At 42.8% G+C, this 20152-nt stretch overlaps 2 protein-coding genes across 7 annotated transcripts; one reads left to right on the forward strand and one right to left on the reverse strand.

Annotated features, from left to right (window-relative positions):
- Positions 1 to 2464: 2464 nt before the first annotated feature.
- GPR15 (G protein-coupled receptor 15) lies at positions 2465 to 6597 on the reverse strand. The gene is made up of 2 exons (XM_075034809.1): positions 6547 to 6597; positions 2465 to 3589 (listed from the first exon to the last, which is right to left on the reverse strand). The coding sequence occupies exons 1-2, from the start codon at positions 6595 to 6597 to the stop codon at positions 2465 to 2467; spliced, it is 1176 nt and encodes a 391-aa protein (XP_074890910.1).
- A 4544-nt stretch (positions 6598 to 11141) lies between these two features.
- CLDND1 (claudin domain containing 1) lies at positions 11142 to 19418 on the forward strand. Of its 6 annotated transcripts, none has more exons than XM_075034347.1 (6): positions 11142 to 11214; positions 11699 to 11876; positions 15903 to 16205; positions 17430 to 17537; positions 17929 to 18066; positions 18175 to 19418. In XM_075034347.1, the coding sequence occupies exons 3-6, from the start codon at positions 15917 to 15919 to the stop codon at positions 18393 to 18395; spliced, it is 756 nt and encodes a 251-aa protein (XP_074890448.1). In that variant the 5' UTR covers positions 11142 to 11214; positions 11699 to 11876; positions 15903 to 15916; the 3' UTR covers positions 18396 to 19418. The 6 variants fall into 6 exon arrangements, with proteins under 6 accessions (XP_074890448.1, XP_074890452.1, XP_074890449.1 ...); XM_075034351.1 differs by having other exon boundaries at positions 15906 to 16205; XM_075034348.1 differs by having other exon boundaries at positions 11143 to 11192.
- Positions 19419 to 20152: the final 734 nt, after the last annotated feature.

Raw genomic sequence — 20152 nt, forward strand, 5'->3', positions numbered from 1 at the left:
GTCTTCAGGCTTTGTCCATTTCTCTCTGTTTTTCATGAATTATGTTAGCTGGTATAGCTGTCTTCCCTTTGAAGCCTTTTAGCAGGTCTGCATGGGTGTAACCGTTCACCCTAGAACTCACTGTGTCCTCTTCATAAGTAGGAGGCAGTGGCTCTTTTTACTTAGACTACTCCCTAATTAGAATAAAAGTAACTTTCCATAGGTTTGTACAATGCCTCATTGTTATTCCAAGAGTAATCTCCTGCATCTGATTGCCTAGAAGACAATTCTTAGCTTCAGTGAAATGTAAAAGTCTCTTCTATGGTGATCAAAGTGGTCCAGGGACTATTGCTGCAAGTCTTTTTGTTTATGAGAGACTTGTCTCCGAGTCCCTCTAGTCAGTTACAGTGTTGATTTGTGTGCCAGTTTATTCCTTCCCTGGCAAAGCTGGGAGAAGGGAACACCGAACCAAACTCTTTTAACTTGAAACACTGCTGCCCAATAAAATGATATGGGGTTCTGTATAAGAGATTGCATGCAAGTTGCTACCAGCTTATTTTACTTTTTAAAAAGTAGACTCAAAGATGTGTATTTGCTGACTCTTTCTTTCGTTGGCAGAGTTGAATTTGCTTTATCTTACAGGGCTGTAAGTACCATTAAAAATGTTTTACTTACGGCAATTCAAGATTTGTTTCCATGTATTTTGTTTCACCACTTAGTGATGACTTTTGCCTCTAGTCAACATCTTTGTGGGTTTCGTGAAAGCTAATTCAAAAACTTCAAAGGGTAAGTGCAAAAGAGACAAAAGATAAAAATCTTTAAAAATCCGGAAGTATAAAAGGAAATTTTCTTTGGACTTAGTCACATTACACATCCTGGATGCTTTTTGATACCGATTTATTATATTTATGACAAGCAGTATTATGTTAAGCTAAACATTTAACAAGAGAGACAACAGAATATGAGATAACTTGGCTGTGTTGCAGTATCCTAGTGCTGTTGGACGTTTAATACTTTAACTGTGCGCTTTAAAACATTGTACCCTGTTTTTTTGTTTTAAGCAAACATTTCTATCAGTCATTGGCATTTAGAAGGATATGAAACATTTAATAATATAATTATAGTCAGCTTTATAAAAGTCCAGTGCCAGTTTTCTGATGAGCTGCTTAACTCCTTGCTCCCCATTTGTTCAGCTTGTAAATCTAGGAGGTACTACAGCTGTTAAAAATACAGAGTTTGCTGTTTCCCCACCCCATTTGCTATCAAACTTGATACCAGCTGGGCAAGTGATATCTTCCCCACAGCATATTAAATGCAAGACCTCTGCATTTCCCAAAGACTGCTGGATAGCAATGAGCCAACTTTATAGAGCTATTTTATTTACAGAGTTCAACTCTGTAAATGAACTAAAACATTGTTCCTTTTGAATTCCTTTTCTGTGAGCATCCCTGCACCCAGATTTTCTCAGGATTTTCCATGATTCTCCATGCTTCTCACAGAGAATCACTCAAATGTTTGTGAAACCCTGGCTAATTTTTCTTTTCAGGTACATTTGCATTTGACTTTGGCTCCAGTGGGAGAAAGTAGCCCTAGTGCATAAGTCTTTACATAAACCCGTTGCAGCTAAACAAAGCAGACCTGGACTTTGAATGGCACACAATGTCGTACCATTATACAACAACCCAAGAAGTCAGAATTGTGTCAGATCCTCAAAAAAGTCTTAAAAAGCAGCAGTGGTTTTTTGTTGTTTTTTTTTTCCTTTAAGAAAAAGGTTAAATGCAGGATTTCTGTCTTCTGTTTTTTCTGCCTTGAAGTTATCTTTTTTCTGAAATCACAGGGACTAGAAACTTACTTGAATTATTGTGATTAAAACTAAGATTTAATGCCATAATAAGAAGCTGACACCTAAAGAAAAATGCACAAGACTCAAGTTATGAGAACTGGTAACACATGAATTCATTAAAGCATTGGATTTCTAAATTCACAAAACCTCCAAAAAAACCAGAATTCATCAGGTTGGTTTGAGGACATTACGACAGGTTTGTGGGTAAGCTAGGAACCAAAGAGAAGAAACACTTCTGTTGTGTTGTTTTTCTTGCTCTACGTGGAATAAAAACCTATATACATTTAAGTTCAAAGCTTGCCTCGGAGCGGCTTTGACTGAATCACGTGATTCTTTTCTGTAGTTTGAAGCAGTTGTACTAGGGTTCCAGTGCAAGCGTTTGTGGATATTTCTCGGTACAATGGTTTCAGATTTACACTGTGCAGTGACACAGCGATCATTGTGAACCATAATTCTGTAGTTAAGGTTCCCTATTCCATTTATCTGCATTTAAAGGGGAGCAGTGTTCCTCCCACCTGGAGTGCTGGCTGCATTACACTTGCACCTTTGTCGCTCATTTCTTTTTTTCAGCTTCCTTCCCTTTATTCTTTTCTTGCCATCTTTGGAGAGAGAAGTTCCTTCCTCTGCAGTCCTGGCTCCCAGTCAGAGGGACACAGAGCGCTTCCTCTTCCTAGTGGCATACTCCCCCGCAGCAAAATTGGATAAGGAGTGGCTCAGGCGACTGTCCAGAGTATCAGAGTTGCTGCTGCTGCTGCTGATTTTGACCCGTGGGCACAGGCACCGGAGCATGGCTCTGCGGATGTAGTTGTCAAAGCAATAGTAAATGAAAGGGTTGGCACAGCTATTGGCAAAAGCAAAAGGGCTGCTCACCTTCATGCCCAGCTGGGCAACCATGTTGGGAAAACAGTCAGGCTGCTTTAGGAGTCCCAAAAGGATGGCCATAAGCTTGAAAATATTGAAGGGAACCCAGGAGATAACAAAAGCCGCCACTACAATGAAGACAATCTTGATGGATTTTCTCAGTTTCTTATCATGTTTCCCAGCTCTCTGATAATGTACACAGAGTCTCCTGGTGATAGAGTAGTAAAAGGTTAAGATACTCAACAGTGGGAAGAAGAAGGCCAGGATTAAAAGCGTCAGTGAGACGATCTGTTTGGTTTCTGTCACGGCTTTGTCTGTGCAGTAAGTCTTTCCATATTGCTTCTTCAGTTCTCTGGACAGGAGGGTTGGCATCCCTAAGCAGCAGGATAATAACCAGACACAGATGCAGAGTCCACTGGAATAGGATCTTGTTCTGACGCGTCTAGCGATAGAGGGATGCATGATAGCAAGGTACCGGTCAGCACTCATACAAGTCAGGAGGAGGATGCTGCAGTACATGTTGACTGAGATGACATAGGAACTAGCCTTACAGAGGAAAGATCCTACCCTCCAGCTCTCGTCCGACACCTCCTTGTCCACCCAGAACGGCAGCGTGGTGAGGAAGATGAAGTCAGATGCAGCGAGGTTGATGATAAAGACATCAATCAGCCTTTGGACCCGTTGCTTGAAGACCAAGGCTACTATCAGGATAGAGTTGCCGGCGATGCCCACCAGGAACACAGCAGTGTACAGGATAGGGAGGAAAGTAGACATATGTTGCAGATGCTGATACTGGCAGTTGTCATCGTAGTAGTAGTCATAGTTGAAAGTGACTGTAGTCACGGGCGAAAGCTGGGTGAGTTCCATTTCTGGACAAGCTGTCCTCAGGCAGGCTCTGAGTTCCCCCTACCCTTCCCCTCAAGGTCGTCTTTAAAAACCTGTTAGCAAGTGAGGGGGGAGGAGTGGGGGGAGGGAGGAGGAGAAAAGCGGTTTTTGAGGGGTAATCTATATACTTTTAGCCAATCGCATAGGCAACGGACAAGCAACAGGAGTCTCTGATTAGTCAAAACCCTGTCTTCAGAATAAACACTTGCTGCTTTTTTTAAAATCAGGTTTAGTTTTACTGATTTTATCTTCATTTTGCATTTGCCTGTATAAGCAAACCAGGTTTGGGTTTTGCTTTTACTTTGGGGGGAGGGAAGGTAGTTTTGAAGATTCTAAACTTTTTGAGGACAGGATATTGTTAGTTTGCAGAGGTTTGAGATTGTACCAGCTCAGAAGTTGTCAGAGCACCGTGAATTCAGGTGCCACATTCTTTATCTTTACTCAAAACATTCTGTATAAATTGCTGTTAGGGGCAAGTTCAACTTTTCTGAGGCTTGGAGGTTTTTACTTTCTTTGTCCATTTATGATTGTTGTTTTCTGTTGAGAGTAATTCTCTCATACAAAAATATTTAGGGAAAAACATTTACCATCTCCATTCTGCCCTGTTGTTAGTTGTTCTGTATCAGTCTCAGGCCCTCCACTGCTCTGCCAGTGCCCTCCCTCCTGCCCTGCAGTTCCTCCAGCTACCCTAGCCCTGGGCTCCCCACACCCAGCTTTATGAATGTATTAGAAACTTTGAGGACAGTTTTCCAGTGTGTCATATATTCTTCTGCAATTTGAAACTTGACGTGATGTTCCCATCCCCACACAGGCTTCCTTATCGGCCACAGTCCTGGTCTCCAGAGCCGTGGTTTGTTCCCTCTCCTTCTGACTGTGCAGCCCGCATGGCTATTGAGCTGTTATGTACACGGCTCGCTTCTTTTAAAGAGCTCTGATTTCCTTCATCTTTCATTTGCAATATCAATATCACTCCAGCTGTGGCTTACCTTACAGATGGCCCTTTCAACGTTGCATAAATCGAATGAAAATTCTCACTTTTTAAACTACCGAATTCATTACAGCTTTGTCACTGCATACTAATTTGAAACTTCTGCTACTGGTCTTCATCATCCTTCCTCTCTTCTGCAGATAAATTCATATTCTCCTTCCCCTCCCTCCCACCTGTGTGTTCACAGACCAGGCGTGTCTTCAGGATTCTCAAAGCTTTGAGCAAATTGCTTACCGGAGCATGCTCAAGCCCCGGGCAGACAGATCGCATCTTATGTATGTCTCCACAGGCAAAGAGCAACTCCAAATTGCATGGACAGCAAATTAGTCCCTCCAGTGCACTCTGAATGCACGCATATTCACTCTGCCAGTGCTCAGGTTATGTGCTCCTGTGCGGCAGGAACGTGGTAGACTTCCAAGCACCTGGAAAAGCAGCCAGCTGCTATTAAACAACTGGCTGCTGGATTAAGGGATAGTTAGGTGAGCACTCTCTCTTGTGTAGATAAGCTGATGTCTAATAAGGAGCTAGTTATATACAACTGCCGTCCTATCAGTAGGGCACTAGTGGACTTTAGCTGACTATTTTTCATGGAATGTGTAAGGATTTAATTATCTCAGTGAGTGTAATTCAGCCATCACAAACTCTGGAAAAAGATCAAGGTGTATTAAAACACCCTGGCTTAGATTACAGATTTGTATGCCACAGATGTAAATATGAACCTGTAAGGAAGGACAGGCTAAAAAAGATTACAAAAGATATACCTACTTTTCAGCTCAGAGCTGTGTAGAAATGCCCAATTATCTCACAGTTTACAGAAATTATTTTTGATGGATTCAGTGCAGCGGTGAGTTTAGTGTCATCTTTGCTTATTTCTGCTTCAAGGAATGTGTTTCAGGTTTCTTTCTTCCAAGAAGCTCTGGGAAATAGAGGCGTTCTCTTTCCATCAGTACTAGAGTGGAAGATCAGCTGAACGCTACAGTCTGTGGTATAATAGTTCTTCCTCTCTTGCAAAGATGGACCTGCATGTTATTTTACTCTGCACTTAGATCCTAACAGCTTACAAGCAGTTGCAAACTTTAGAAATCAGGCACAGACTTCTCTCCCTCCATCTCACACCACTACATACTCCTTGAAACTTACTCCTTCCCTCTCCCCAACCCAGAGAAGAGAAAAAAGTGAGTAACTTTTTAAAAGCTTAATGGAACCATAAAGATAAGCATATGCCCATGTATTCTTGTGTTTGTGGTTCCTCACTTTGTTGTCTCCCTGTAGTTTAATAGCCTTACTTATTAAATAAATAAAAAAAAGTTTTTCTGACTGGGATCAACTCTGTTCTGTTGAATTTACTCTGTATTTCTTGAATGCTCTAGACTTGTGGATGTCACTGTGTGTTGCCATATTACAGATGTGACACTTCCTTATGTGGACAGAAGATTTGCAAAGATAATATGAAGCATTATAATGAATAATGAAGCAATTTGTAATTATCTGAGTGAAGCAGTAGCAGGCGTATTTGTCAGTAGTCTGTAAGCTTTGTGCGTTTTTTATGTGGTATTGATTCACTTACGGTGTTGTGTAGGGTCTTATTCTTCCCAGAGCTCATTTCCCTGAGGTAGAGCCAAGCTTTCAAAAATACTCAGCACATGGAAATTCCCCTGATAATACTTCTGCATAGATATTCCAGAAAGCTCAGCATGTGATGTGCTAAGATCCAAGAGATGAGGTGAGAAGTTTTGTCACCAGGAGGACAGCCTCCACCCTCTCCTCACCCCGCTCCTAGATTTCCACAGCGCTTTCCTCCTCCCAGACCTTGCCAGATAGATGTAAACCCTGTTCCCAAACAAAATTTTCTGCTGAAGCAACAGCTACGGGCTTGGCTTGGGTGTATGTTCTTCCAGTCGGGATACCCATCTTGTCCAGCCCTTGACGCAGCTCTGAAAAAATGCTGCCACTGGGTGCTGAGTAGTTTTGAACCTGAGAGTGAACCTACAGCTTTTGTAACCACACGCTTGCGGCAGATACTGTAATCGTGGCCATGCATTTCGCCATTTCTGCTTCAGAGCGTGTGTTTCTCTCCTGGTCCTGCCTTTCTCAAATGCACTTCAAAGTTTGTTCTGTCAGTGTTTGTACCACTCCTTAAATCTTCCTCATAGGAAATGCTGAGGTATTTCCAACAGTAGCAAGGGAAGAGATTTCATGTCTTTGTTCACAGTTCTGTAATGCTTATGATACATGTATTATGGTGGCCTTCTAAATTTGTGGCAAAAACAGTAAAAGAGATGCACAGCAGAACTATCTGCACAGGAAATATGCAGGGTTGTTGATTTAGTTTGTTACATAAACCCCCACCCTTACAAATTTCTGCAATTGAAGCATTTTTGGTAGTGAGGTTTGGTTTGGGTTTTTTTGAATTTTTTTACATTCTCTATTTTACTGATAGTTTAAATGTGGTTTTATTCCAACTTGTACATGTGCTTTTATATAAGCCCAGGCATCTAGATAAAATAAGCTATGTTTCTGGAAATTATTAATGATGATAAATGCTGAGAAGGAACAGAGGTTCATTTGGCTGTAAAAGAAAGTGTAGTAGTTTCCAAATGATTGTGCTTCAAAAACTTTGTGTAAGGAATAGAGATTTGCAGACCTAATTAAAACAAAAAAAAAAACCAAAAACAAAACAAAAAAAACCCCACCAAATTGGCTGAAACTGCCCCTACTGTGCTATAACCTAAGTAAAGGCAGGCTCAGAGGTAACCAGATGAATGCTAACCAACAGAATTTTCACCACCGAACAAAGAGGAGAGGGTAGAACTGATTCAGGTAAAACTGTGGGCACTGAGACAATGCATTGGGGTAGGCTGGAATAGTTTCATACTGAGAGCAGTGGTCTACAAAGTGCGGTGCGGGAAGAAAATAATTTTTGTACACTTAATGAAATAAATATTTTACAAAGAGTGTTTATTTCCTCTTTAGCTCATCCTTTTTTAATTTATATTTTTGTTTATGTTTTATAATATACATAATATATTAGTACAGTAGTACCTGTATATAATTTTAAAAAATATATCATAGGAGTGCATGCTCAAAAAATTTTACTGATGGGTGCACAATCAAGAGGTTTGGAGACCACTAACTTAGAGGACAAGTGGGTGTCATTAAAGTGAACCTGTGCTATTCATCATTGTAGGGGTCGGCGTTCGGAAGATCTCACGTTGTCACGGAAAGTTAGGGGGTTAGTCGCAGCCTTGTGATGTACCTGTAACCCCACCTCCCCTTGTTAGTATAAAAGGAATTAACTGCGCAATAAAAGGGGGAAGTTGGCGCTCACGCTGTGTGTGTTATCTGTCTCTTTCCCTGGTCCGGGCCGACCAGTGATCTAAGCGTGGCACCTTGATATGTAGTGAATGCTACACATCATATGTGGAAGAAGCACATCTAGAAGGTCTTCTCTGTGTGAAAATTGTAATTAGGGTAGGGTTTTCTTAGCCTACTGTGTTCAGTGCCATAGACAGAAAAATACAGAAGGCAGAAATTAAACCAGGGAGACTGTATAAAGGGGTCTGGGGGGAATCCGTGGGATTTTCTGCTCATTCTGGCTGTGTGAAATGCTCATAGATGGTGCCTAAACCACAAAAACTAAAACTGTCCTTTTTATTATTAGAGAATATTTGGTGGGAGAGGCAATATCATGTAGTAAATTAACTAGTATTGGAAGAAACGGGCAGACTTTTGAAAACCTTTTCTACGTCTAAATCAGTAACTCCTGAAGCGAATGTGATACATGAAGAAGGTTTTTTCATTTGTCATTTCTCATCCTGTATCAACTTTGTTTAATACAGATGGTGTTGCCTCCTACAAATGTTTACTTATTTCCTCAGACTGTGGGAGCTAAAATGACACAAATGTTGTATGACACAAATTTTTTGCAACATACTAGGGTTTTGTTTGTTTGTTTTGTTTGCAGCACTGTGATGTTAAACTCTCTGTCAGTGCCTGAGAACTTCTGTTAATGCTACTAACTAATGCAGATGATCCAGGTCTGCTATTGAAAAAACTTCAGCTTTGCAAAAAGCAGGAACAGCATTTAAGCTATAGCCATCAGCATTATTCCCTTTGTGCTTTCACATGCAAACTGCCACAGTTTCTGCACAGTAAAACAAACTTTTACTTTGAAAACCTTCCCAAATGATCCTGTTCTGTAGCTAAACTGATCAACCGGTGGTTCTGCTGAGGCACATTGAGGAGGTGTGAAGAGAAAATGAAAAAAAATGGATGTTAGCAATGAATAACTCTGTGCGTTCATTTGTAACATTTTTATTGGGTTACTCGTATTATATTGAGGGTTATTTTTCCAGGAAAAAAAAAAAATCCAGGTGAAATCTGTAGAGAGTATTTGAAATTAAATAAATAAAATGAAAACACATCTCTTCCCTCTGGTGATTTTCAAGCAGCTGCACACATCATATTGATCAGGGCAGATTATGAAGAAGAGGCCACTGTAGTCTAATTCAATGATGGAAGCAGTAATGGCTGCAAAATTTTCCAGAATTGATTCTCATTTTTATGAGATGAGATCTTTTAGGAGAAAAACCTATAGACTTGCCAGTGTTAGATAATTCACTACTATTTACAGTAAAAGGTTCCAATTCTGCTTATCCCATGGTTTAGAATACAAAGGTGTTTTTTTTTATTGTAATGTTTTCTAGCTTCAACTTCTGATAGTTTTGCCAGGCATACTGAAAAAACTGTTACTGATTTTTTTTTGTTCCCTGTTGCCATTACATGTATTTTATGGTCTTGCAACTCCTTAGCTCTCTCTCCAGTAAATTAAATTGACTGACCTTCTGTGATATATTTCACTAAGAGAGGTTTTCTAATTGCTCAGTGATTTTCATGTCCCTTTGCCGTTTTCTCCCTGCTTTATCAACATGTCAAAACTAGACATGCTATTTCAGCAGCCAGCAGCAACTCTAGAAGTGATACAACTTCTTTCCTCATTGTGATTGCTCTGTTCATACATCTGAGGTTGCAGGAAAGTTGAGGGTTTTGGCCACAGCACCATCTGGGCGGTTGGTTATCCACCATGACATGTTTGTCCTTTCCATTTTGTGCTTCCCAGGATAAAGTTTTATGTCAGCTAAGTATAGCCTCCACTCTTTGCTTTTAAATGAATGAGATCATCAATGACCTTATTGAAACGCAAGTTTGCTTGCCCCGGCTGAAAAATGATCAGGTCACCCTGTACCAGTGTCCTCTCCATGTCATTATTTACCTTTCCTTCAGGCCTTGTGTCATCTGTGAAGTTTATCAGCAATACTCTGCTTTCTTCCAGGCTATTGATAAAGATGTTAAATATTTTGGAGTCTAGCATAAATCCCAGTCAGGCCCTAAAATACATCCTTGCAGACAATTGCCTTATGAAGTGTTGGCGAGACAGTTCCATGATCTGGAAAGGTGGGGTGTATAGGCAGAGGTTTCTTAATTAAATATAATTTCTAATTATTTTTTTAAACAAAAATTTTTTTCTTGTCTCACCAAGTCAGAGAAGTTTCTTATATCCCTGGTCTCACCTTTGCTGTCCTAGCTTCTTACCTCACTGCAAAAATGCTTCCTGGCTGCTCTGGGAGAAGAGTTGGTTGGAATCGTTCCCCAGAAATCCTCAGAGATGTGAAAACTTTAGGCATGATTCTGTTTTTTTCTGAGTATTTGTTTGCTAGTTTGGAGGTTGGTGAAATCAAAACTGGGTGTGGTGGTCTCTCAGCCAGGGGAGTTGTCAACCGCTTTTAAGAGTCCTCTTGTAATTGGCATGGGTATGTGTATCAGGGACGGGGGGAAATGTCCAATTTGGAGCGTGGAGCCGGTGTTGCCGATTTTTGCAATTTTTACTAAATCTTTTTTTTTCCTTACTTGGTGTTTTCCCAAGTCGCTCAGCCAGGATATCATGTCACCATTTTTACAAGCAATCAAGCAAAAAAGAAAGAAACGTGAGCCTTACGGCCGCAGGGGGAAACCAAATAATTGAAATTGCAGAAACGGGAGTTTGCGAAGCGTGGTTTTGTGTTTCTGTAAAAACTCACAGCTATTACAGCAGGTAGAGGACGTTGGGACCACGACTCCAGCTCCATCCCGAGCACCCGTGTCTCGCAGGTGTGCAATTTCGGCATTAATCAGCGCTGCGCCTCACGCCAGACGAGGTCGGTGAGGGGCGCGGTGCTGAGGTGTGGAGGTGTGGGGCTGGGCCGCCGCAGTTTGAGCCGAGCCGGACCTGTGTCAGCGACGGGGTCCCGCTTTGGGGCCCGCAAGTGTCGGCGGGGTGACGGGCACCGGGCGCCCAGCGGAGACACCGGTGGCCGAGGGGAGGAGGCGAGGTGGGTTGCCCGGCGGCGGGCGTCGAAAGGTGAGGCCGGGCCGCCCCGCAGGCGGCGGGAGACTACAGCTCCCAGCAGGCACCGCGGCGGAGGCGCAGGGGCCGGGGGGGGGGCGACGTGAAGAACTACTACTCCCATGGTGCCTTTCGGCCGGCGAGCCGCAGCCGTTCTGGGAAGGGGGGCGGGAGAACTACATCCCCCAGCGTGCCCCGCGCGGCGGAGAGGGGCGGGGCGCTGCCCTGGCCCCTGGCACGGCGGGGCGGAAGCGGTGCGGCGGGGCCGGGCAGGGGGTGCGAGGCGGCGCGGTTGTAGCCGTTGAAGGGGCGGTTGCTGAGGGCGGGGGGCGTCGAGGCGTTCTCCTCGGGTTTGCTGCCTGCTAACGGGCCCCGCCGGGCGGTTGCGCCCCCTCAGCAGGGCTCTCGCCTGAGAGGCCGGGGCGGTCGGGCTGGCCCCTGCCTTGTCCTGGCGGCGGAGGGGGGGGGAGGCGGGTCGGCTGCGGCCGGTACCGGAGGGCGGCCGGGGTGGCCGGGCTGTGAGGCTTCGCGTTGGCGGGGGGCGAGAGCCGTTCTCGGGGTCGCTTACAGCGGCGGCTGCCGGCCTGGCCGTGTGCTGGCTTGATTCTGGGGGGGGGGGGCATGGTGCTGTCGGCCTGAGGGCTTTTAAAGTCGTTTTTCTTTTCCCCTTACTTCTTAATGTTTTTTTCTTTATGAGTAAGCCTGGGAGGTTTCTGTGAAATGATGATCTCCAACCATTCCGTTTGCTTTCTACTTCTAGATCAGTTTTTGTGAACTGGTGGTGTTGAAGAAACTGAATGAATGGAACAGTTGGGGCAGATAGGAAGTTTGCATTTCACTCTCTCTGCTTGCCACAAGACACAGACGACACCGTGTCTCTGAAGGGACCTGCAATCATTGGAGCTGTGTGTCCTGAGGGACTCTGAGGACCTCTGAAGGTAAAAAAGTGTTTGGTAGCATTCTTTCCTAACCCTGCATTGCCCTGAGTGTTAAAAGGAGGATCCTGTTCGGTGGTGTTTCCAGCCCTCTCCCCACATTTACACTTTCTTTTAGGCCTTCTGCCTATTCTGCTTTCCCACAGAGCAGTCAGATTGCAAGCATGTTTTCTGACAAAATGCCAGCAAAACCCAGCCTTCCTCTTTTGTGATGTCAGGTAAAAGGAGTTTCTTAAATGTGGTGGCCCACTGTTGGCTGAAGGGACTGATTGCTGTAACATGATAAAAATATGCATGTTTTTGTATTCCCTTCTGCCATGGTGCAGTAGCTTCTTAAAATGCTTATCCATTCTCCAGTTGACTTTTTGCTAGAGTACTTGCTTTTGTGTTGTCATTTGGGGTTTTCTTTCTTTTTCAGCTCTACTGACTTGCCTTTTTTTTTTTTCCTCCCCTTCTATGAAGTGCATGCATCTAGTCATTCCCTTGAATGTTGCTGCTGGTTTGGCCTTTGCCTTCTCTTTTATGAGCTGGTGCTTTGAAATTTTTATGTGTCTCACTTCTTTAAATATGAGTGTAATTACAATATCCTGTGAAGCACTTCTGCTTGAGTGCCTGTTTACTACTGCCTTGTCTTGTCTTATATTCATTGCATAGCTTAGTTTCAGCCATAACTTGTTTGAAATAGCTTCTGCTGGTAGAGTAAAATGTGCTGGCAGTGCCATATAAACAAACCTTTTGTAAAAACAATGGAGGTTCTTGCTGACAGCCTATAAAGACAAAGTATTTCTATTTGTTATCAATCTTTACGTCTTTATAATTAATGTTATCTTTGGTAGTTGTAATGTTATTTTTTGGCAAGTAAGTTTATTCTAAGGCACCTCCTACATATTGTTCTGCATAGAACCTTTTGCAAAGTGTAGCATAATCTTGTAAACATGCAGTGTCTTTTTTCATGGTCTTCTCTGGTAACTATTTCTTACTGACTGTGCTTACTACTCCCATTGAGCTCTGCCTGGGGCTGGAAAGAGGGTTCTCTCTTTAACAGAGCAAAGGATGCCTCATTTAAGTGGGGGTGTGTCTATTGTAAACGAAGATGCATTGAATATACACAGTGAGTGGGCAGAGTAGTCAAGTCTACTGCACTATGGCAGGAAGAACTTCTAGTTCAAAATTTGCCTAAAGTGTTGTGGAGTTCTTCATCTTTTCTGTAAGCAGTTGAAGTGTTAGGCAGAAGCATTGAGGGGACCTTTATTATAAGGAATTGGGGGTGCACTCTTGCCTTGGCACTGTCTCGTCTGTACTGAAAATGCATGTGTGTTCTTTCTGGGACAAATGCCACACAAAGCCACCAGCTAGATTTTGGGGACTGTAGCCACCTCAGCTGCTTTCCACCTGGAGCTGTGCATTACAAGGATTGAACATCAGTAGATAGCCATGTCCCTTTTACCAAATGAGTAGTGAATGCTGGATGGTGCTTTAATTTACTGTTTGATGTTTAACCCTTCATTTTGCTTGTGAACGGCTGTTGGTTGCCAGCTGGCGTCAAGTCTGCCAAGTCCACTGTATGATGCCAACACACAGAAGGCTGCCCAGAAGTGTGTGGTTGAGTTTTAATGATGCTATCATAGGGATGTTTCCAGCACCAGTGTTCTGCATCTGGCAGCAGGGATGTTGTATCTGAAATTGAAATTTTTTTGACCCAGTTCTTTTCTTTCTGTATGTTAGGTACAAAGTTGATAGGACTTTGTTATTGTAAGTATTTATATTAAAAGGCAGTGGCAGCAAACCAATGGCCCAATAATGTCCTGCTTCTGTTCTTTTTCGCCAGACACTACTCTGAGGCTGGAGCTTGTAGGTTCTTGTGATTCATCCTTCCAGAGAGAGCCCTTTCTAAAGAGAGGAGTCTGTTGCAGAGGGTTCCTCTTGCAGTGAGTGTGACTGCAATATAGTGGAAAATCCAGACCAGCCTGCTTGCCAGCCTGTTCTGCTGCTTGCCCTGAGAGGGAGTTCCTAGAGGATCTGCTCAGCTCTGAGCTCAGCTGGGCAGGAGCTGGACAACACAGCTTTGGCCCTGGAGACGTCACTTGCCCTGTTTGCTTTGTGAGAAGTTTGTGAAGGGGAGGGGATCCCTCAGTAATCTCAGTGGGGATAAATAGTGAGGTCAGATATTTACAGCAGCTTGCTCTTTCCCTATTCTGCTCATCCAATGTCCTGTGTACCTTGAGCTAGATGTTATGATATTGAAGGAGAATGGAAGTACATAACGAAGAATTAAATGCTGCACAGAGAATTTACTTTAAAGTCTGGACTTGATACTATGTCTTCTAGGTAAATAAGCCCAGGTACGATGTTTTCTCCCTCTCAATATTTGTCCTAGCTTATAAAAGTTCACAGCTTGTGGATTATTATTTAAGCACAGTTGTGGTGTGAAAACTTTGCATTATTTTAAATGGGTGCTGCTTGTCAGTTCACCAAAAATCAGTTCTGTTCTTGCTTGCTGCTAAGGATGCAGTTCAAGAACAGATATTACGAGAGTGTGCCTCATTTAATATGAAAATTAAGCATAGGGAATGATATGGGTATACATCATTTCTCCTCCCCAGCCCTGTTAGCCAGTTTCAGCCAAATAGAGGAGCAGATGGGAGGGAAAAGAAATAAGAATGGCATTGTTAGCAGCAAATAATCAGTGCCTTTGAAACTCCCTGCTTTAATTTGCACCTTGTTTCATAGTTCAGAATTTCTTACTGGCAGGTCTGACTTGAGTACTCATGTTTTCCCTTGTGAATGTTGTGTTTTAAGGCATTTGCTGTTTCCAGTTGTGGTTCATTTAGTTGCAAAGAAACTAGGCCAAAATATTTTGATCAAAGTATGTGGGAGAAGGGAGGTAGAAAAAGCAATAGTCAAGAGCTGATTAGATAGTAGCTTGTGTCACCAGACTAGCTCTAGCTGCTGAGTTAACTTCAATTGATTATTTTTTTTTTTTGGCAAGTGCATCAGGCCTGATTCATCATAATCCATGAACTTAATCAAGCACAGAAAACACATGAGAACAACAGGCATCTGAGAGTCCTCTGACGTATTGCATTATCTGCAAAACATTCCATGTATTAGCGATCAATTACTCATTAAAGTCACAGTATTGTCATAAGCGTAAGCATGTGTGGTATCTGTGTTTTCCCATGCCTCCTTTGACCCTGAATTTATGCCGTTTGTGAGCATGACCCTGCAAAAGGGGGCGTAAATGACCCCTAATACAGGGAGCCAGAGCAAAGTCCTCATGCCAGTTCATGAAGGCCTTTCAGTTTTGGAAGCTCTTGTCATCTTGTTCCTGTGGAACAGGGCACCTCCCCGCATTGATTTAGTTCTTCAGAAATACCACTGTATGTATTGTGGCATTATTGCAGCATTTATCATAATTGCCAAATTTGTCTTTCGGTGCTTCCTTCATGTTCTGTCTCTAGCGCCTAGATACATTCCTCTGCTTCCCTAAGGCATTCCGGCACGTTGGCATCGCTGCCCTTTGTGAACAGTCTGGAAGAGCTTTTTTGGCATGCTTGTGGTTCTTATCTTTGCTGTAAACACAAGCTGTGAAAGCCGTATGGGATGGCAGGCTAAAAATAACTTCTACCCTTGGTAATCTCTTAAGGAAAGATAAGTCTTCTGCCTGGGCGCTGTGGATGGATTCTCTGCGGTTCCCTACAATCAGGATCACAAATGGCAGTGAGCTGTGACATCTGCTTTGGGGACAGAGTTGCTGTTGCTCTGTCAGTTGCTGTCTCAGAGAGCAACTAGTGCAGCGTGGCTGGGAGAAGGGTGGTATCTGCATCTTGAACTTGCAGATCCAGCGGATGCTGACTAGTGCTGTAGACTTGCTTAGTGTTCCTTTGATTCCAGCATGTTGGAAAAGGAAGACGTGTATCCTGAGGGGACATTGCATAATAGCAATGATGTCATGAGTTTGACACTGCTAGAATAACTTTGTGTTTGCTGTCATAGGAGTTACTCACGTGGCCCTCTCTTTCCTTACAGCAGCCAAGGGCGCAATGATGGATAACCGTTTTGCTACAGCACTAGTAATTGCTTGTGTTCTCAGCCTCATCTCCACCATCTATATGGCAGCTTCCATTGGCACCGACTTTTGGTACGAATACCACACCCTGTCCCCAGCTGAGAATGTTAGTGAAGCTGGTAGGAGCATCTTGGAGGAATTTGTCAGTGAAGAGGCGGATGAGAAGACCTACACAGATGCACTCTTCCGGTGCAACGGCACGGTTGGATTGTGGCGGAGGTGCATCACTGTACCCAAAAACTCTCACTGGTACAGCCCACCAGGTATCTCCAGGGCAATTAACACTTCTCTAGCTTGCCTGGGGTGGTATGTGTTAACTTCCTCAGAACATATTCATGCCACTTTGTTCCTCCAGAAGGCTTATTTCTAGCTTATGTAGTTTTTTTAATAAAGACAGTAAAGTGTTGAAGAAGCGAAAGGCAAAATGGTCTGTGGCTGTCAGTGCTACAGAATCTGGATTTGACATGATACTCGATCTAAATTTAGTCTGGTATAACTTGATTTTCTTTTGCATCTGCTGTCCAACTGGGGATACAGTTATAGTTGCTCTGCCAGTCTGTCTTTTTAGGAGAGGTCCTGGGATCCAGCAATGGAATAAAGATACTGCTTTATCAAGGTGGCACTTGCTCCTTTCAGCTAGTCGGTCATTTTGCTCGCACATCACAGATGTCCCACTGTTGCATCAGCACGTTTTGGACTCCTTGTACCATAGTACTGGATATAGAATGAAATATTTGTGTTCTTTTTCACGATGGTTGGGGGCTAAAAAAGTGTGATGAGCAATTATTTTAATTACTTCAAAGTAGATTTTGGACACTTACTCTGTGTGTGAAGTACATTCATTTTGAACCCTCTCAAAAAAAAGTGTACTTTCAAACACTTTGGGGAGAAAAAACATTACATGAAATACTTTTGTTTGCGTTCCCCCCCCCCCAGCCTCACCCATTGAAAATACTTGTTTTGGAAGACACTTAAACTAGCTCTGCTCAATAGTATTCTCAAAGCAAAATCTAACTGAAGCGTAAAAGGGGAGAAATTTAGTGTAAAGAAGCAAGTATTTCCTGTTCTTTAAATAGTCCTTTCTATCTCATTTCTTAATTAAGTGTTTAGTATGATACTACATTCTGCACATGGAGATAAGCACAGCTTAGTTAAGGGAGTACAAGAATATGTAACAACATAGTTGAGCATCATATGCCGCATTTCTTTCCCAGTCTGTCAAGCATGGCATAGTTCTCTGTGGATAACCCGGGTAAGCTTGAAGATTTTGCATGTGTGTATGCTGTGCCTCACTGTAATAACTACGTTATGCTAACTACATTATGATAAGGCATCCTACAGATCTGTCCTGAGAGGTAGTTCTTTCTCTCAAATGGAACTCTGAGGAGCTTCCCAGCTCAAATGGTTGAGAAAGGAGGAATTGAACAGCAGAATGGGGGAGACACCTAATGGTAATTTTTTCTTTTTTCTTTTTTCTTCCCCCCCAGAAACCGATATGACTACAAACTGCATCAGTTTTTCCCTCTCTGATCAGTTTATGGAAAAGTACATAGAGCCCGGAAATCACAATAGTGGCACGGATTTGAATCGGACTTGTAAGTGTCTTTCACTTCTGGCAGGTAGACAAGTAGCATAAAAAGAAAAAAAGACTGTTTCTCAAATACAGTCACTAGCGAGGAAAGCATCAGTATCTTGCTTTGCATTTACTATTTTTTTTATAGTAGCACAGGCAGTAGTTCAAAGTTAAAAGGAAAACTTAGATGTGTTAGCAAAGTGTTTTGCCCATGAATGCAGTACAAGAATTATGGAGTTAACAAATTAAGTTCTTCCTGCTTCAGTAGAGCCTTTGGTCCTTTTTAGCTATGAGTGTAGAATGTCTGATGAAGCAGGAGCAGCATGGTTAGAAGGGAATGTATGATGGTGGGAGAAGATCAGTTTCTAGCACATCTTCAGTAAACTTGTCCTGTGTGTTTCTTTCACGTGCAGATCTCTGGCGATTGCAGTTTCTCCTGCCCTTTGTCAGCCTCGGCCTCATGTGTTTTGGGGCTCTGATTGGGCTCTGTGCTTGTGCCTGTCGCAGCCTTTACCCGGCCATTGCCACTGGAGTCCTCCATTTCCTAGCAGGTGGGTCTCGTGCCGTACACCACTTACCCTCCCTCCTCCAGAAGCTCATAGTGACAGCCAGAGCACTTCAACGATGAGCTCATTGTGCTTTGCTGCTTCCTTCCCCAGGACTTTGTACACTGGGCCTCGTTGGCTGCTATGTAGCTGGGATTGAGCTGCTCCATAAGAAGCTGCCCCTGCCTGATGATGTGAGGGGTGAATTTGGCTGGTCCTTCTGCCTAGCCTGTGTCTCGGCACCTTTGCAGTTTATGGCAGCTGCTCTTTTCATCTGGGCAGCTCGCACCAACAGAAAGGAATTCACTCTCTTGAAAGCGTACCGTGTAGCATAAGTGCTGCTACCGAAGTATTGGGTTTCCATGTTATAGCCTCTTCTCCCCCCAGACCTTACTACTTTTTTCTTTTAGTCAGAATTTTACCTTGTACTGCATGCTTCTTGCCAGTTGAGACAATTTAGCCTGCAGGCCCTGAAGACAAAGACCTCTGGGCTAAATGACAGAAGTCTGCAGAACTTGAACAGGTTTTTTAATTGTTTTTTTTAAGAATTATTTTTTTTTTTAAGCTTCATTTGGTTGTTGACTATCCCCTTGGTTAGGTGTAAATGCCCCTTCCTAATTTTATTAACCTGTCAGCCTGGAGGAAATAGAAGTGGTGTTGTGAGGTGGAAGAGAGATGGGAAGAGAAAAGATGCAGATAGGCAAGAATGGGAACCTCGGTGCACAAATAATAAATAATCAGGAGCTGTCTGCTGTGTGACCCAAGCAGGCAGTACCTACAGAGAGCACCCAGGAGACATGGGGGAACTCAGAAACCTCTGTTATGGAAATAATGTAGCTAAATCGGTCCTGTAGCTTAGCTTTGGGTCTCTTATTCTCACTGGTTTGCTATTTTTTTGTGGCTTCTGCCAAAACTGATGCAGGCAGAGCAGCTGGCTGTGGGAGTGCCTGCACAGCACACCATCCAAAAGTACGCACTTGCTTTTGCCAGGGAGCGAGATAAGTTGGCCCACGTGGAGCTTTGTGCTGCTCTAGCTACACTGCTTCCAGGACCCAGGCTAATTTGGTATCTGCACTACAAGTGATTGTGCACTCTAATCTTAACTTGTGGTGCTTTTGCTTGCTGTGAAATAAGGCTTTCCTCTCTCTTGTGTTGAAAATGACCTCTCACAAGTTTTTTGGTTTTAATTTGGTTTAGTGTAAGTGTGTACATATATAAACTTAATTTTTTTTAAAGGTCACCTATTTATCCTATATAGCACAACAGGGTTTTTTTAAAAGGTGCTGCTCTTTCCCCATCTTGCCCCAAACCTATTGTTTAAATGAAATAATAAATAAAAAAAAGCTCAGAAATTTTCACCATTGCATGAATCTGATGGGAGGATGAGGGAGTGGTCTGAAGTGAATTTTACTTGGGGAAAGAAAAGCCAATCTCTGGATCGTTCTTTGTTTTCAGGGAAATGTCACCACAAACAAGTATGTTAAGATTTTTTTTTTATATAATTAAATTCTTGGGCTCCTGCTAACTTTAAATTTTCTCCTGCTTATCATTGGGGGGCACAACGCCCCTTAATTTCTGATTAGTTCATGACTTCTACACGCACTTCTTCTAAATCACTGCAACTCTAGCCAGACTGGGTGCCGTGACTTATCTAGAAAACAATGATCCAAGACTAAACTGTTTAATTCTGAGGCCTTAACTCCCCTCATTTCCTTACTCAATGTTTAATATAAGAAGTATGTCTTAGAATGTCACAAAATGAATAAGTCTGTGATGCTAAGGATTCTGTGAGATACTGTTGATGAGAATGACACAGAAATAGGCATTTTTATCTCATGGCTGTTTTTGTTTTGTGCTTTTTTTTTTTTCAGTAGCTGCTTCTACCCAGGCTGTGTTTACTGGGTCAGCAAATAGTTCCCTGAAGATCAGGGATATCTGCTAGTATCATTTCTTTATTTTTTTTTTATCGTGTGTGATGGGGATCAACCTACTTCTCCTTTTATTATCGTCATTAGGATCTTTACAAAATGAAACAAGGATGATGATGAAAACCAGGATCGCTGAAAAAGCAGTGGTGGGCCGTTCAAGATAA

This window comes from Buteo buteo, chromosome 8 (assembly GCF_964188355.1).
Source record: "Buteo buteo chromosome 8, bButBut1.hap1.1, whole genome shotgun sequence".
NCBI lineage: Eukaryota > Metazoa > Chordata > Aves > Accipitriformes > Accipitridae > Buteo > Buteo buteo.

Bases quoted from the DNA above. Each gene is read 5' to 3' on its own strand.
- GPR15 (XM_075034809.1), bottom strand. From the start codon at position 6,597: ATGCATGGCCACGATTACAGTATCTGCCGCAAGCGTGTGGTTACAAAA. The intron at 3,590-6,546 runs GTAGGTTCACTC...GGGGAAGGGTAG, and splicing joins AGCGTGTGGTTACAAAAGCT to GGGGAACTCAGAGCCTGCCT.
- CLDND1 (XM_075034347.1), top strand. From the start codon at position 15,917: ATGATGGATAACCGTTTTGCTACAGCACTAGTAATTGCTTGTGTTCTC. The intron at 17,538-17,928 runs GTAAGTGTCTTT...TTTCACGTGCAG, and splicing joins CACGGATTTGAATCGGACTT to ATCTCTGGCGATTGCAGTTT. The intron at 18,067-18,174 runs GTGGGTCTCGTG...TTCCTTCCCCAG, and splicing joins AGTCCTCCATTTCCTAGCAG to GACTTTGTACACTGGGCCTC.